The sequence below is a fragment of the Callorhinchus milii genome, unplaced genomic scaffold, assembly GCF_018977255.1.
Source record: "Callorhinchus milii isolate IMCB2004 unplaced genomic scaffold, IMCB_Cmil_1.0 Scaffold15, whole genome shotgun sequence".
Taxonomy (NCBI): Eukaryota; Metazoa; Chordata; class Chondrichthyes; order Chimaeriformes; family Callorhinchidae; genus Callorhinchus; species Callorhinchus milii.
Window position 1 is genome coordinate 17,275,544 of NW_024704756.1, and position 16,407 is coordinate 17,291,950.

At 39.9% G+C, this 16,407-nt stretch overlaps 1 protein-coding gene across 4 annotated transcripts in view; it reads right to left on the minus strand.

Annotated features, from left to right (window-relative positions):
* The window catches only part of si:ch211-200p22.4 (phosphatidylinositol-binding clathrin assembly protein), a 45,556-nt gene that overhangs the window by 7,851 nt on the left and 21,298 nt on the right, over nucleotides 1–16,407 (minus strand). For 2 of the 4 annotated variants that reach the window (XM_042340887.1, XM_042340886.1), the window contains exons 10-19: nucleotides 13,721–13,806; nucleotides 12,582–12,705; nucleotides 11,310–11,348; nucleotides 11,055–11,197; nucleotides 10,268–10,371; nucleotides 5,139–5,222; nucleotides 4,311–4,376; nucleotides 3,101–3,160; nucleotides 1,342–1,452; nucleotides 367–498 (exon numbers count right to left, since the gene is read on the minus strand). In XM_042340887.1, coding sequence (XP_042196821.1) covers nucleotides 367–498; nucleotides 1,342–1,452; nucleotides 3,101–3,160; nucleotides 4,311–4,376; nucleotides 5,139–5,222; nucleotides 10,268–10,371; nucleotides 11,055–11,197; nucleotides 11,310–11,348; nucleotides 12,582–12,705; nucleotides 13,721–13,806 — 949 coding nt within the window. The remainder of the gene's footprint in view (nucleotides 1–366; nucleotides 499–1,341; nucleotides 1,453–3,100; nucleotides 3,161–4,310; nucleotides 4,377–5,138; nucleotides 5,223–10,267; nucleotides 10,372–11,054; nucleotides 11,198–11,309; nucleotides 11,349–12,581; nucleotides 12,706–13,720; nucleotides 13,807–16,407) is intronic. The other 2 variants (XM_042340888.1, XM_042340889.1) reach the window with 2 other exon arrangements.

Here is a 16,407-nt window from a genome sequence, read left to right on the forward strand (position 1 = left end):
TATTTTTATTATAGTGCTGATGTTCAATGAATCTGGGTGCTCACATTCAGTCACACGACTGCTCTACACATACCCAGACTAGGCACATCCTCAATTTACACCAATCATGTCCTGCTACACATGACCAATCCATCTTAAATGCTTTTCAACTAGGATTTAACATTAATTAAAAATGCTTTTTAAATCAGAAATTCTGAACAAATATTATCAATTTATGATTTCCTCCAATCAATTACCATGGTCAAAAGCAGCCTCCTCTTAACACAACTCTCGAGATATCACAGTGCATGCTCATGCTAAAACTATGGAACTAATTTAGTCAAATTGGCAGCTGGCAGCTTGACCAGCTTGCTGATAAATACATACTGCCCACGAGGTTTGCGAGGGATGAATCCAGGTCATTGGCAAGAAGCTTGCTACTCTGCTGGTTTGATGGGGGAGTTGTCTGATTTTTGGCTAGGACAGTTGGTATCAGCAGTTCGCCTGGTCGATGTAAACCTTAATAGGAAAATAGGCACATAGTTAGGACAAGGTTTGCCCTATTGTGTCAAAACCAAGGCGCTTCTAGGGAAATTAAAGAGTTTTAAATCATACTTCAGATAATGTTGCTATTAATATATTAAATTTAAGCTGTAGGCAACATTAGCAAAAAATTGTACAATACAAAAAAAATTGACAATAAAGAATAATTATACTGGTGATTGTGAAAGACTTCTTGCATATTTTTGGTTGACAAACTCATCAGTACTGGCCATTTAAATTCAATACAAAATAATTATCCCTGCATCTGATAACCAGCACCTTGTACAATACAGCGTTCCCCATGCACTGCACAGGAGTGTCAGCCTGGTCTATACGAGTTTAGTCCCAACATGGGGCATGAACCCACAATGGGACTCAGACGAGAATCCTACCGACCTGAGCTAGGCTGATATTTAACCTGAATGAAACAAAAGCCATTGTAGTAGTGGGTCTCGTAAGAGAATGTGGCACCAGACCAGTCTGTCCATGACACAGTTGTAGGGCCTCAGTAGCACACAGGTCTGTATCTGCTGATTCTCTGCCCCTCCCCCAACCCAATACTAGCTCTGTGTGTGTAAAACTCATCTTCATTTATCGTTTCAATAGTAAAAAATAAAAAAAATCCAACTTACCCATTGAACAGGGATGCCATGCAAAGCAGCAGCATGTGAGAGAGAAAACAAGTATTAGAATACATGCAACATTCAGCATGCAATATACTCAGGACAAACATTCTTCACATCATGAGGCAACCTGTTCAGATGGTCAGTGACAATCTCAGGCATGTATTATAGGATGCAGTGCACTTGAACGTTTTACCGCTTGCATTCTTGGCATCACCGGGGGCTGATTTAGATCCAAACACAGAGTCGAAGTCCACATTCAGCGATGTTGGAGCAGTCATCTGTGGGATTGGTTGTGGAGCAAATCCTAGAACAAAAAATGAACATAATTAAAAGTTCAATAGGCCAAGGATGATTACATATTAGTTTGAGTACATCTTAACAGCTGAATGCCGCTTATGACTACGTGAAATATTTCCTTCAGATAACAAGAGGTGTTGCAGTGCTTTCCTCTCCACATTGTAAAGTCATACAGCTTTACATGATGCACGTACATTAGCTAAAGCCCTACAACATGGCATCATGACATCATTAGAGAGAACACAAATATTCACTCCCAATGAAAGCTAGAACCCAAGAAGCATTTGTCCACATGGCCAGGGGGTTATTCTGAATAACAGAGATTTACAGTCAGTGATTTACAACCATTTTTCAACAGTTAAATGTGACCCAGAGGCAGCGCGACCAATAGAACTGGAGCAAAATGGTTCCATACCTAGGACTGATGAGCAAACTCATTACCCATCTCAACAAAGGATTAAGACTATTAGTGAAGCTGAATACTTTCCTCGCAAGTTACCTTCTCTTTCCTTTCATTCCCAGCTCCACACCAATTATCATCACATGCTCTCTTGCTTCCTTATGCCTCGTGCCCAACTACTTGTGCAAGAAGTTGCCCAGAGATGGGTAAACCCTCCCCTAACCCTACGAAGAAAGGCTGGTGTGTGAATGATCATCTCCACAGAGCTCTGTATTGTAAGACTATGTGCTCAATCTCAGATTGGAGCAGCACAAACCTTTCTGAATATATTGTAAGATTGCTAATAAAAACTGTATTTTGAATCCAAAACAAGTTAAATTATAGCACCCAACTGGAGAATTAAAATGTATTAATGGATTTGCATAAGCCTGGAGCAATGGGGAAAAAAGATAGAAAAGTTAATAGTAATGGTTAAATCCAACATATGCTAGATTCGTCCATTAGCAATTTGGTTTGGAGATATTGTAACTGCAATACAAGTGATTATAGAATCATACAGCACAAAAAGAGGCCATTCGGCCCATCGAGTCTGTGCCGGATCTTTGAAAAGAGCAATGTAATGTCAATCCCACTCCCCAGCCCTTTCCCCATAACCCTACAATCCCGTCCTCCTCAAATACCCATCCACCGCGTTTTTAAAAGTTGTTATTGAACCGGCCTCCACCACCCTTACAGGCAATGCGTTCCAGCTTCGAACAACTCACTGCTCGACAATTTTATTTTTCTTCAGCTAAACCACACATTGAGCTGAAGAAAATTGTTACTTTTGGCATTATCTGGACTCGCATAAATTTTAAACCGTTTAAATGGAGGTGAAGGTGCTGAAAAGTATACAATCTGCATGAAGACAAGATGCTGGCAAAGGAAGTGCCCCAAATCAGTCTGTGCTGCTTTATAAACTGGTGCTGGAGCTGAACATTGGGATTGCTTTCCAGGAGTTGGATTGCTTTACAATACATTGCTATCCCTGTTCTTGGTGAGGTAACAAACTTGGGGAAATATCACCTTTCAGGCCATGTCACATGGTGGAATGTGAGCTAAAGGCATGGAGGATACACAACCTGCCCATTTCAGGAGCAACAGGAAGTGGTCTGCTTATAGACAGGTCACTGGAATATATGGATATGGAGAAATTGTCTCTCTCACTTTTTCCTTCAGGTTCTGCACTTGCTGAAGGGAAACTCCAAAAACCTACCTTCAAAAATGTCAATGACTTCAGAGGAGACACTGAATATACTGGAGCCAGTAAACCCATCTGATGGCAGGAGACACACATAAAAAAAAGGACAGAGCAGAGCAGACAAAGCACAAACACAGGTTGATGAAAACAGAGTAGAAACCCATGACAAGCAACACAACAGCCAGAATTGAATCTAAACAATCTCAGAGACAAAGAGTAGATCCTACATAATTTGGCATCTGGACACAACTATAAAACTCATCCATTCACTCCATACATTTTACTTCAAGAACAGATGATTTGAGAGATCACTGATATAGCATGATGGATGTCCCATATAACACAATCTTTCCTGTTGAGGATGTCAAGCATTTAAAGACCACATAAATTTACAGCCCTGATGTCGGCCATTCAGTCCATTGTGATTGCACTAACTGTATAAAGAGCAACCCATTCATTCCCATTCCCCTGTACCTTCCCCACATCCCTGAAAATTATTCCTTTTTAGATCTCATTATCTCCCACTTGTAAGCCAACATACCTTGACCACCACACTTCAAACTGTGCACATTCTGGCTCAGCAAAGGGCTGCCAGTTATTTGTGCATCATTTAAACCTTAAAGCACACATTGCACCACTTCCCATTTCTTTGCTCGGATACACTCTGCTCATTTTTGCAACTGAATAGAGTAGTTTATGCAGAAAACAATGGCTCACCTTTTACATAAATAAATGGGCTACAAAGTTCACAGATCTACAGTCGAACCACGTTATAAGGCAACCTCTTAATGCTGGATCGCACTGTGGACCCTCTTCACATGGTTAAAAAAATTTGACTTCTGGGTGGTCAAATCAGTAACATTTCCTACGCAGTGCAAGAGATATCAGCTCCAAGAGGCCCGCTTCCCGTGCAGTGTACTGACCAGCAGACACTCTTGATTGTGGCCCATTATTAGGCAGCTTGAATTTTATAGACCCAACTACTAGCTTATAACAGTATTTAAACAACTAGTTTGTTTGCTGGTATTCCAATTTGTTGAGTGTTTAATTGCAAGCTGAAGAGAGCAGCTGCTGGATTGTTCAAATGCTGCAATGCTCACCATTTCTCCATCAAAATGGTACACGGAATCCATCCACTCTTACTCCAAGTGAGTCAATAACATTATAAATCTTGCAATATAATCCATTTTATCATAGACACCACGCAATTTAACAAGGAACTCACCGAGAAAGGGATCATGGGAAGAAACAATTTCAGGAACAGAAGTGGGTCCTTTAGAGGTGAAAGCGTCTGAGATGGAGAAAAGGGGAATTCAGATATGCAAAGTTAGAATTTAACTTTAAACGGTCTGGAACTCAACAATACCTTTCTGTTAGTTTCAGTATCCAGAGAATCAAATAGTGTTTGCTCTATGCACTAGATATACAATTTAACTTGCATCAAGTATATTCATTGAGCTAATATTCACACTGTAACCCAGCTAAAAATAATTTTGTTTGTGATAATTTCAACATTAATCACAATCCTTCAGGTAACGTTCATCAACTTTAGTTTAATTGCAGGGAAACATAGCCAGGAAGCTACTGAACATTTTATCAGAGATTCTCGGACATGGTGCTGTAAGCATAATAATAATCCACGCATTTGATGTTCAGGTAAACATTTTTGACATTGATACTCCCCAATAACTCCTGCACAGGGGATCCCCAATTCTTCATTCAGGGTGTATTTCAGGCACAATAGCATTCGTAGCGTATCAAGCTACTTCCAAAAAATGGATTTGAAATGAAATCTTGTTGTTTTCTTGCTGAGATCATGAGGATTCTGCCTCAATTAGACACTAATCCATCAAACATTCTAGAACTCCCTAGCTTGTATCGGGAGGCGTTTCAGCTAAAATTAAGTTAACCTCAGAGACAAATGTAGCAACTAAAAATAAATGTTTTGTGCATTTAAAAAAAGTGGTGACCTGGAGAATCAACATTTATTCAGAGTTTCAAATACATCAAGATTAGGACCAACTGCCCTGCGAAGATTAAGCACATTAGATACCTGGAGCAAAGAGGTCTACCTCAGGAAAATGTTCAGTTTTTGTAGATGTAGCTGGGCTTGATTCAGTAAAAGAGTTGAATACATCTAGGAAAAAGTTACAGGAATTATGTGTATTACTCAATCCTCCTTTTCCCTCATTATAGGCTGGGTGAAAAATGGCTCCCAGATGTATGAAGCCTTGTTCTATATAAGGTTACAAATAGATCCAGTTTCAGTTTTGAAATGTCAAAGCACAAATCTATATCAGCTTCTGTATTTGGGGTAGAAAAGCAGCTCCAGTTTCTGACAGCCAACTTGACAATATTTCTATCTGATAGGGAACAGCAGTGCCTATTGACAGCTTGCATCAAGGCCAAAGATAAAGAATGCTGGAAAACTGTTACTCCTACCAACCTGGAAGTTAGTCCTTCAAAATGCACAGCACAAATCATCAAATTCACACAAATCATCAGAGAAAGTTTGCAAGATTCTACAATTCCTGAGATAAGCAGCTCCAAGTACAGCTAACAGAAAGATTTTTCACTATCATAGATGGAATATGGGCTGCCACCTCATTCTTTCAATCTCTCAAACATGGTGGAAACGTGTCAAACTGCAAAAACAACCCAACCACTCCTAGAAAAACAGCCAAGTTTTTAATCAAGATTTAAACCAGTAATATATTTGTCTAGGCATAAATATATCAAAATACTACTCCAAGTTAAAGATCCCAAGACAGGCGTTTACTCAATGATTGTTACAACATGATATTTGAAGTACATGTGATGAGGACAAAATGAAAGCTGCATCTCAGGAAGTATCTCATCTCTGAATTTGTCCCACAAGGTTCAAGTTTTGATTCCCCTTTCTTAGGCGTCAACGGTCACACTCCAATCCTCATCCCCCATCCCAATAAGACACTTCACTCGGAAACTAGTACAAAGACCTCTCTCTCGGTCACAATAGGCAAGATCATGATCTGGTACAGTATCCCAACTGTGGACAATTTTAATAGAGATAAATAACATCTAAGCTCAGGTGGTGGTCTGACTTATTACTGCACAAGATTAAAGCCTGCTTTATGTCCTCCGCCCCAATAATGGTTAGTGAGCTGTCAGCCATTCTGTCCTCTCTCTCTGAAACTACATCCTGGAGTCCATACAAATTGTGGTAATCTTTCCTCCCCTGCTTCAGCTCCAACTCCCCCAGTTCAAGTGCCCAGCCAGCCATGTTAAACACTTTGACCTCCCAACATAAAAGCTGTAGCTATGTATATTATATTGTAAAGTCCAGGCACTGCAATATTATGAACCCTGCCCCCAAATAACATAGTGAATAATATGAAAATGTGAACACACACAAGGAGGGGGACAATTTTAGCATTGTGGGAACTCCTTTACCCCTAGAAAGGTAGACTGACGTTTGCTTGGAAGCAACACTAGATGTAACTGTTTTTACTACATCTTCGACAGGCTGCATGTCAAATAGATCCAATCGAAAGACAGAGTCGATGCAGCCATCAGAAGCAGAAAAAGTGTCTATTGGAGAGAGAAAGAACAAGAGGTGAACCACTGAAGGAAAGGCTAAATAAGATTACAAACATATACACAGTCACTACCCTCTTGTTCTACAAGTAGGTAGAATTCCAGAAAACACTAATATACGGCCACGCAATTTTAACCTAAAGACTATGCTGACCACTTGCATTCAATTTTAAAGCCCTATGATTTTACGCGAAAACCAACATGGGCATTGAATCACAGTTTCTGTGATAATAATAATAATCCTTGCATTTGATATAGCGCTTTTTACATCTTCTCAACATCTCAAAGCGCTTCACAGAATAGACTGTGAAGTGAATTGACTGTATATTTGTGGGTGAAACGCGGCAGCCAATTGCGGACAGCAATGTCCCACAAACAGTCACGGATTGAAAATGACCAATTTATTATTGTTCTGTTTTGGAGGGATTATTATTAGGCTCTGTGTGGAGTAAGGAAACTTGCCCAAGGTTTCGCCCTCTGCCTGGAATTGAACCCGGGTGTCTCGCTTGCAAAGCGAGTGCTCTAACCACTGAGCTACAGGACTCCTGTAGATGGCAAATAAAGCTATTTTCAAAATACTCAGTGCTCACAGACTCACTGGAGTGAAGTGCCTTTCAGCCTTACATTTCTATAGTACAATACACAAATGATATTAGAAATGAAGTACTTAGAAATGATAAACGCCCAATTCACATTCTGAAGTGCTCTTTAACTGATGCACACAGAATAGTTCAATCCTCTGAAAGGTGTAGAGAGCTCACACATTGCAGCAGGGAAATTCAGAGTTTGACATTAAGCTTTCAAAATCTAGCTGTAATACATACAAGCTTTAGTTAATACCCATCTGCTGTAGTAAAACACATAGGCATCTCACCTAATTCAAACGACTAAATAGGCTGATAAGACACTTACCCCTAACTAGAAGGTCTAGACTCCAGTTAAGCGAGCAAGAATGAGAAAGAACAAGATTTAATGCAGACAAACATTTAAAACGAGAAAAAAAAGACACAAGTCTGGCGTTTTTGTACATATTCCCTCCTTTAACTTGGGATTGTTAGTCCTGAAAGTTTTCACGAGGGAGGGCTAGCAAACGGGCTGATCCTGCTCACTGAGACAAAGGTGAGGCATCAAATGTTCTTTTATGTTGGTTTATTCATAGTAGAGTAGTGGTACTGTGACGTTTGTGTTGCTTTCTGTCTAAGCAATATGTTATTAGCCAATAAAATTCTCTTGTTGTACGCAAATTATTGTTTCTTAGAAAGAGAGCCGTGCATCGGACATGAACCTCCAAGGGGGAGAGGGGGGCAGCAAAAAGACAGTTGGGAATCTCTGTTCTGGACAGTCTCAAGTACAATACCCAATTTGGACGCAAATTCCACAAAATATCAGACATTCTTTCAATTGAAAGCAGTGGGCTCTGCAGAAACTCATTTAACGTGGGCTCAGTCAGTATGTGTGTGTGTGTGTGTGTGGGGGGGGGGGGGGGGGGGCAGCTTTCAAATGTTTATCCAATTTATTTTTAAATGTTATGCCAGTCTCATTAGTCACTAGTGGCAAAGCAATTATGTTAACATCATGGTGCGAAAGTTTTAAGCTTCCCCTCAACTCACCCAGTGACAATTCCATGCTTATGACTCCTAGTTTATGATTTACTAACCAGCTGTAACTTAACTATTTAACCTCTCAAAGCTGGTCAAGAGTTCTGAAGATTATTCATTCAATAGCTAGTGCGTCTATGGCATAGAGATTCAAAAGGCATTATTGAACGGTCCTGACCGTGTCAGACACAAAGCACCATTTAATCTTGAGCAGGAATTCTGTGGTCATTTCCTTAGTTAGATAAATGTACAGGGTGTGGAGGAAGTGGTGAGAATTCCAATATTTCTGAAATTGCTCTGAAATATGGGCAGAGGCATTAATAAACCCGCAGGAGAGGAACTGCACATATAAAGGCACTTTGTTGCTTTAAAAGCATTTCTGTAGTCCTACAATAAATGCCAAGTATTATTACATACAAGCAGGCAACAGATTGTAATAACCAGGTCAGGAATGTCACAGTTTACCTCAACAAGCCAACCTCAAAACAGAAGGTAGTGCATACCAGAGTGCATACTACTAAAGACAAATAGACTCCACATGGACTCCAAATTAAGGACATACAGGGTGACCAAAAAGTCATGATGCCATTACAATGTCTAATAAGTATTAAATAAATGATGATATATATTTTAGGTAATTGGGTAGCTAAAAAATAAAACTTTTTGGTCACCCTGTATTTTCTGCTCGAGAAGGATCGACTGCAGTGAAACTTTTTCCAGAAATTACACATTTCACCACCCAAATGTAATCATTTGAAAAAGGCAAAAGGTCGATTTTGCTGCTTGAAGTATACTTCACATACATATAAAAAATGGAGGATCAGCTGATCACAGTGCTCAACAGCTCATTTTCCGAAATGGCGGCTGGTTCTCCTGCCTGTACCCTTCACTTTTGGCTGTTCCTTTTACCACACAATTGTTCCAAGACTGATCAAAGATTGGAACTATCCACAGAGCCAAGAAGGCTGTATATGAGAAGAGGTTTAGAAAATTGGTTGTTACAGCAAAATGTGGTTCCTTAGTTATTGCCCAATAATTGACATTTCATCTCAATGCACCAACAGCTGACTGATGGAATGCCAACCTGATGTAACAACTCAGCTGCAATGAGGTGAACACCAGCAATCATCCTCAATAGGAGTCTACTGTTCTCTGTTTGCAAACACACTAAGCTAGGACTATCTTTCTTGTTGAGACTCATCACAAAGACCATTTCAAAACAATAGTCACAATGATTGGCTAAAACCTCATCCCAACAGGGCTGCACAGTGACTAATGCAATTAAAATTAACAGATGAATGAATTGGTATCAGTACATCTGAATAGTGCACTCTTTTGAACACTGACTCAGTTGGAGATTGTCCCCTGCTAGAGATGCACATTATGGTGGGACACAGTTCCAAACACAAACAGCATTCAGACACTTCACTCAGTTGATGATTTTTCACGAGCGAGTTCAGCCAGCAGGCGTTAGGCTGCTTAAACATGGGGCATCACACCCAGCATGGTCCTGTCCTCAGAGGGAAATCACCATTCATTTAGCATTGGGAAGGGATCAAATTGAAAGCAAACTGGAGTGAGAACAGCACCCAATACCTTTTTTTCCTGGCAGTGACCCTCATCTCAGAATAGATCTGGCATCACATCACATGATTTTACCAACCATACAATGAATGAGTCCTCAATTGTACACAGCACTATATTTAGATTTGTAATGTTTTCTTGAGCACTTCTTTCTACACCTCCCTGGTGGGAGCAGCCATTCACTAGCTGTCTTGCAAAACCAACCCCAACACAAAGCATTAGCTATGAGCTGGCTGCCTGTTGTGTTAACCCAATGTTAACTTCTCCTTCCATCACATATACCCAAGAAAACCTAATTTTTCCTGAGGCAACAAACAATACCATCAATTTGCTTCCATCCATGCAAATATCACACGCTCAGCTTAGTTTAGCATATTATAAAGTGAAATGGGAGACCCTGATAAAGTAAATAAGAGCCTCTTACCTCCCCATGCATTAGTGACTGCAGTTGAGATGGCAGGGGTGCTCTGCACTGTGGGTACGAAGGCAGACTGCAAGTCAAAAATATCATTGGATAGGCTCGGTGCACTGCGAAAAGAAACAAGTGGAAAATGGGTTAGATACAGAAAGAAAAAAAATACATCACCTTCAATTCAAATTGGGTGTATAAAAACATGCAGCTGGGAGGGTAAGACTCAAATCCATTTGGCTCTTATTTGCTGAGAGCAGACTGGGAACAGCTGCCAACATGAAATTTAGAAAAGAAAAGGTCACCTAGCCCTAGCAGGCTTGCATCTTTTTAGTTGATAGATTTAAAGATTCATCTTTCCCCATTTTCCATCTTCACAAGGTTGATTTCTAGATGGGAGATTGGAGGGTATGGTTCACTCTTATACTCCACAGGTACAATCAATACTACCCTTCATCCATCAATATGAGAGGAAACATTCACACTGCGGAGGCTTCTTCAAACCAAGTGGAGCACTTCACGTGCCTCAGTGAACCTCGCCATCTGAATTAGCGTGCATACATTGGCACAACCTGTCCAGCACTCCAAACAGGGTACATTACTCCTGCTATCACACCAATAGTGGGATATTAGCACAAATATTTTTCTAACTGAACATGATAAATGTTTGAAGAACCCCAGAAAATAGTTGTAATGAATTATGTAAAGTCAAAATTTCAACACAAATGTTCATGTTAGTTGCAAGTTGCACCATTGCCAGATCAGATCACAGCCCTTCACTACTGTTAGAAAAGACACTTACCTGTTCATAATGGTTGCAGGTGCAGAGAAAAAATCCCCTCCCGCAGTTGTGCTGATGCTTTTCCCCGAGGTAGAGCTTGGAGAAACAGTGGTGGACGCTGTTGTTGACTGGGGCTGCATGGACATTTCTTTCAGTCGCTGCTCCTGTTAGGAAGAGTTAGTGTTACAGCCTAGTTCTGGTGCTGCTTGTACATGCAATATGCACAGGATAAATGAAGTGAATTCTGCTGATAGAATGATGATGGACATCACCTACCTGCATCAGAAATCCTGGTGGAATAGCATCGCACTTTGCCTACATATGCAGAAATTACAGATTAGGTACAGCTAGCTAGAAAGGCTCAGCTCCAGGGTAAGAAATTGCCACAGTTCACAGCAGGTCTCACACCAAACACTGCCTGGTCTCATCCTTTTAAAAGGAGCAGTAATGGTCGACCACACAAACAAAATGCTTTCAATGCTATCATATTGAAGTATGGTTGTTTCAACTTTTAAAAATTTAAACCTCAACAGCAGGACTCGTCAGCCTAGTGTTAATGTAACAATGTTCCCTAAAATGTAGTTGGAATTTTAAGAATTATATTAGAGGGAGGCAACAGACTGTCCTGTTAAAACATAAGAATTTGCTAGGCGAATGAAAACCAAGGTCCAAACAGTTTGCCTTCCACCATCCTGGCAGTCGCTTGACATGTCGTGTTCCAAACTACATACTGGATCCCCAGATATTCTTTTCTAACAGAGGAAATACAGAACTGACTGGCCTCTCGCAAGGCAGCAAGACAGAGGAGCTGAGGATAAAATCACTTCATTCCAACAGGCCATAGAATTAGAGCATTTGCTTACCTTTTGTAACCAGATGACAAGGAGGTGATGGACCCAGGCACTGACTGTGTGTGTGATTGGGCCAGTGACATCCACATTTAGTTACTGGCCGATACAGGAAAATACTAACCTTCAACTTCCAAAGCATGCACATTTGTATATAGCATGAGCATGGAAATGTATGCTAGCCACAAAAGGATGTAGAATGAAACTAATATTCCCTTCCCTTTAAAATTTGGTTTGTGGAAAATGGGGACTTTTGTTCACAGCAGATGGGGAAGTTTAAAGCATGGACATGTGAAACACCTTAGTACCTCACAGCATCACTTAATATCAATTCCCTTCAAGGTGAATGACATTTCACCCTCCATTTCTAACACATCCAAGAAAACATCATTGAACAAAAACACCAAACGCTACAAAAGGAATTACAATTTGGTTCCAAATAAAAATATTTTTTAAGTAGAATCAACAGTTTTTAAATGCTTCAGAAAGTTGAATAAAAGTTTTGGAAGTTAAGCAGTTGCACTGCTGAGCGCAGGGAACACCAAACATTTAATATTCAGCAAATTACTTCTGCAAAAAAGGTCAAGCTTTTAAATTTCAATCCAACGTGGAAGAGCATTACATTCATACCCAATTCTGACAGAAACAAGGTGTCCAAGGTATCAGAGTTTGGATGAAGCTGGAAAGATGGACAGTGTACCTTGAGTGCCTGTAGCCTAGCCTGTTCCTCTTCCAGGGCTGCTTGTTTTTCCCGTTCATCAACTTTACTCAAAGACATCCCCGTGTTGGAAAGAGTCGAGACAGCATTTGATAAAGTACTTGCTCTGTGGAAAAGAACACTTCTTAAAAAGTAACCTCCAGATAATGCAATTAGTCATATTAAAGGACCATATTGCTCCTTATTTTTGCTCCCCGACCCCCACTTTGAAGGTCAATTTCCTAGAGTGTTAAATGTTGGTATTGTGCATTTGTCCCCTAACATTTGGTATTATGCCTTTCATGTCAGGGATGATGCCTCAAAGCTATTCACAGGATATACTGTAAAGTGTAGTGACTATTTTTAGGAAAAACAAACTCCAAACAGTTAAAAGATACTTGGTGTAGCTGGATGCAGAGTGAAGGGCAGTGAGTGAGAGGCAGATCGGTATTTAAACAGCATGGGCTAAGCATATACCTAAGAGGAGCGACCCTTTATGACGTTGCATGATGTAAATGCACAGTTGAACCAAAAAGTGCTGCACCAAATGGGATTACTGGTGCAATTGTCAGCTCCCTGTGCCATTAACCTTCAGAACTAATCATTTTAAAGAAGTGACTTTGGGTGCAAAGATATTGTTATCTTAGTCTGTGAAGCTTCAATCCAATATCAGTTGCAACCGAAAAAGAAATATTAAACACATTGCTATAATGAGGCTAAATTGTAACAGCCATTCTACTGCACGACCTAGATTAATATTTCTAAATACTCTTGTTGGGCAAGTAGTTCTGACAAAAACAACATTGGTAAAGACCATATCTTCAATATCAGCAACATTTCTAGGGCTTATACAAGTCTACATAAATCTATACTTGACAATAGTAACAGTTTCTGGATCAATTACAAATTGGAATGGACAACACACACACACACATTGGGGACAATTCTAGGTTAATAATACTTGAATTTGATATAGCGCATTTCACATCAAGAGAACTCGCACTGCACTAGAATGTCAACCTAAACTGAGTTCAAAGTCCCTAATTGGGGTTTGAACCCACAACTTTGACTTACAGGTGAGAGCATTACAAGCCTGACACGTTATCCCTAAGGCTAGAAAATACAAAGGCATCAGCACTTACCTGCTTGCTGCAGAGAACTCTTTAGTCTTTTTGCCTTCTAGTGAAGCCAGATGCTGTTCTAATGCTTCAAGGAGACTGCTGGGAGCCTGTAGTATTAAAACGGGAGAAGCCAGGTGATTAGCTTTTAGAGGGCCACGGCAGTCTTGTGAAGCCCAGAACATATTCAAAGTTTAAAAATGATCTAGTTTGCTGTATTAACAGTAAGACTGGACTGGAAAGTAGGTGGACTAGGTAAAGCTTTCTCCAATCACATTCTGACAGTGGTTAACACAAAGACACTGCGCACAAGTCAACTTTCTGTGAACAGACTTTCTGCAATGTACCAGATTGCCCACTTGTGGGTAAATTCTTTAAACTCAATTCACTGCCCAGAGATTGCTTGGACTAATAGTGAAGTGAAGCCCAGGTTACAGCCCTCAATAGGAACGTGCCTTTCACGTAGGATAACACTTGTCTAATTATTACAAGTTCTTATGACGTTGGATCAAAAAGTCAGCAGCAAATTTGTATTTCATATACAATGGAACCACATGTTGCAAACTGTTCATTTTATATGCTTACAGAAACTCATTCTGGCAGAAACATTTTAATCAAAGCATTACCTGTAAAGTGGCCAGTGAATGTATTAACCGAATACAAATAGAGTGGAGCAGTTATACTGTGATGGTCAGGATCCATAAAATCCCAACTAGTGTTATAATGAGGCACTTTAGCTGGTTCCACTGCCCGAGAATCAAACCCAGGTCCTCTCTCTTGCGAGGCGAGTGCTCTAACCACTAACCTACAGGACTCCACTAATAGGAAATGGTGGTTAATTAGGATCCAAAATCTAGTTCAAATCTTCCCAACAAGTACGGATATAGAAGCAGAAAGTTCTCTCTCACAATCAGTCCCATTCTAACATTTTCCACCTCTGGGAGAAAGTTCTAGGCAGTGCTAATTTATAGGCAAAACTGGAACTAGTTGCCAGATTAACAGTTGTATTGTCAGTTCTCATTCTGCTTACTATTATTCCCCACCAACCATTGCTTCACTACATCTAATGCAGTGAGCACATATTCAAGCCAAAATCAGTAGTGGCAGTAACATTCTGTGGGTGAATATTTGGATCAAACAGTTTTTCTCTCTACCAGCTGAGTGCAAGTACAGCAGAAAAAAAGCTATTTGCAGCTTAACTTTTTACATCACAGGTCTCTAAAAGCCTAGCCTGCTGATGACAGACCCATCGATAATACTTGCATTTGATATAGCACCTTATCACATCATTAAAACACTTCAAAGAATATTTTGTGGGCGAAATTTCCATGAATTGTTTCCACACAGTTATTTTATCATCAAACGAAAATGTATTTAATATTATTCAACTGCATAATCTTAGACTTGAGTAAGTAAAGTGTGGAAAGAATTAGCTGATGCAATGAAATTCCAATAAAGAGAGTATCTGGAAGACTGCATTTCTCAGGTGAGCCACTAGGCAAGCCACTCCACAACAATTCAACAGATAGCTCTCCCTCAGTCACATCACTCTCACTCACACACTGCAGATTGTACCCCAAGGTTTCCTCTAGACTAATTAATTATCTCTGCTAGTTTATAAAAATCTGGAACATTGAAAATATGTAATTAGTGGAAGTAGGTCACACTTGACATTTCACTTAAACATGAACTCTTGCATTATCAATCAGTCAACTTCAGATAACGCTGCAAAGCTGATGCAAGCAGAATTCCAACCCGCTGTTCATTTACATTGCAAAAATTCTCAATTGAACAAAATGTATTTGGCTTTTATATTCTTAGCATACTCAAATTCCACTTAATGCAGCTTGATTGAGTAACCTAGTCCTTGTCTGAAAACTGTTTGCAGTGTAAAGACGTACAAACTTGTCTGCAGTTCAAAATCCTGAAGTATTGAACATAGGTTGATCAGGATTGAAGTGTACGTGTAAATGCCATAAACAGCTGGCAAAAGGGAATGTGCTGAGCTAGTGATGGCATATAGAAAATAGCCAGCCTAATAAATCAGAGTACACTATAGCACAGAACATATCCATGGTTCTTTCAAGGAGGTAGCAAATCACCCAGGGACACCTCTTAGCACCTGACTTAAATGGCGCTGACAGCTGAGAAATGGCAATGATTGAAAAGTTTACAGCACCGCCAGGAGTATAATTTCCATATATGAACAACCCAATAAAATTTAAAGAGCTAAATAAGTAACTTAGATTCCTCCTTGTCTGGTGACCATGGTATTAAGTAGGTGTCAAGCCTGGTGAGTAAGTTTAACAAAGTTGGAAATTTGACAAAGAAATGCTCTGCTGAGTTTGTTTAGTTTCAAACCTTCTCTGGGTTTCTCTCCCTCCCCCGATGCACGTGAAAAACTCTGAAAAATCTTACATACCTTTGTGCAGGTGCAAACCACAATGAAAATTGCCCACAGCATTGATGTATATTAATGTCTAGGAACAGGGATTGAAAAACAAGTACGTTTATTACATCTTGGGCTGACACTTAGCTCTGACTGGCGGGAACACCTCCAACTTAGGAAGGATTTTTTTTATATCATTTTATTTAATGCCTGCACACACATGACTTGAGGCAAGGGGCTTGATACTCAGTCTGACCCATGGATGTAGAATAAATGCAATGACTTATTTATTATACACTAATCATCTTTTGGACAGACAGTG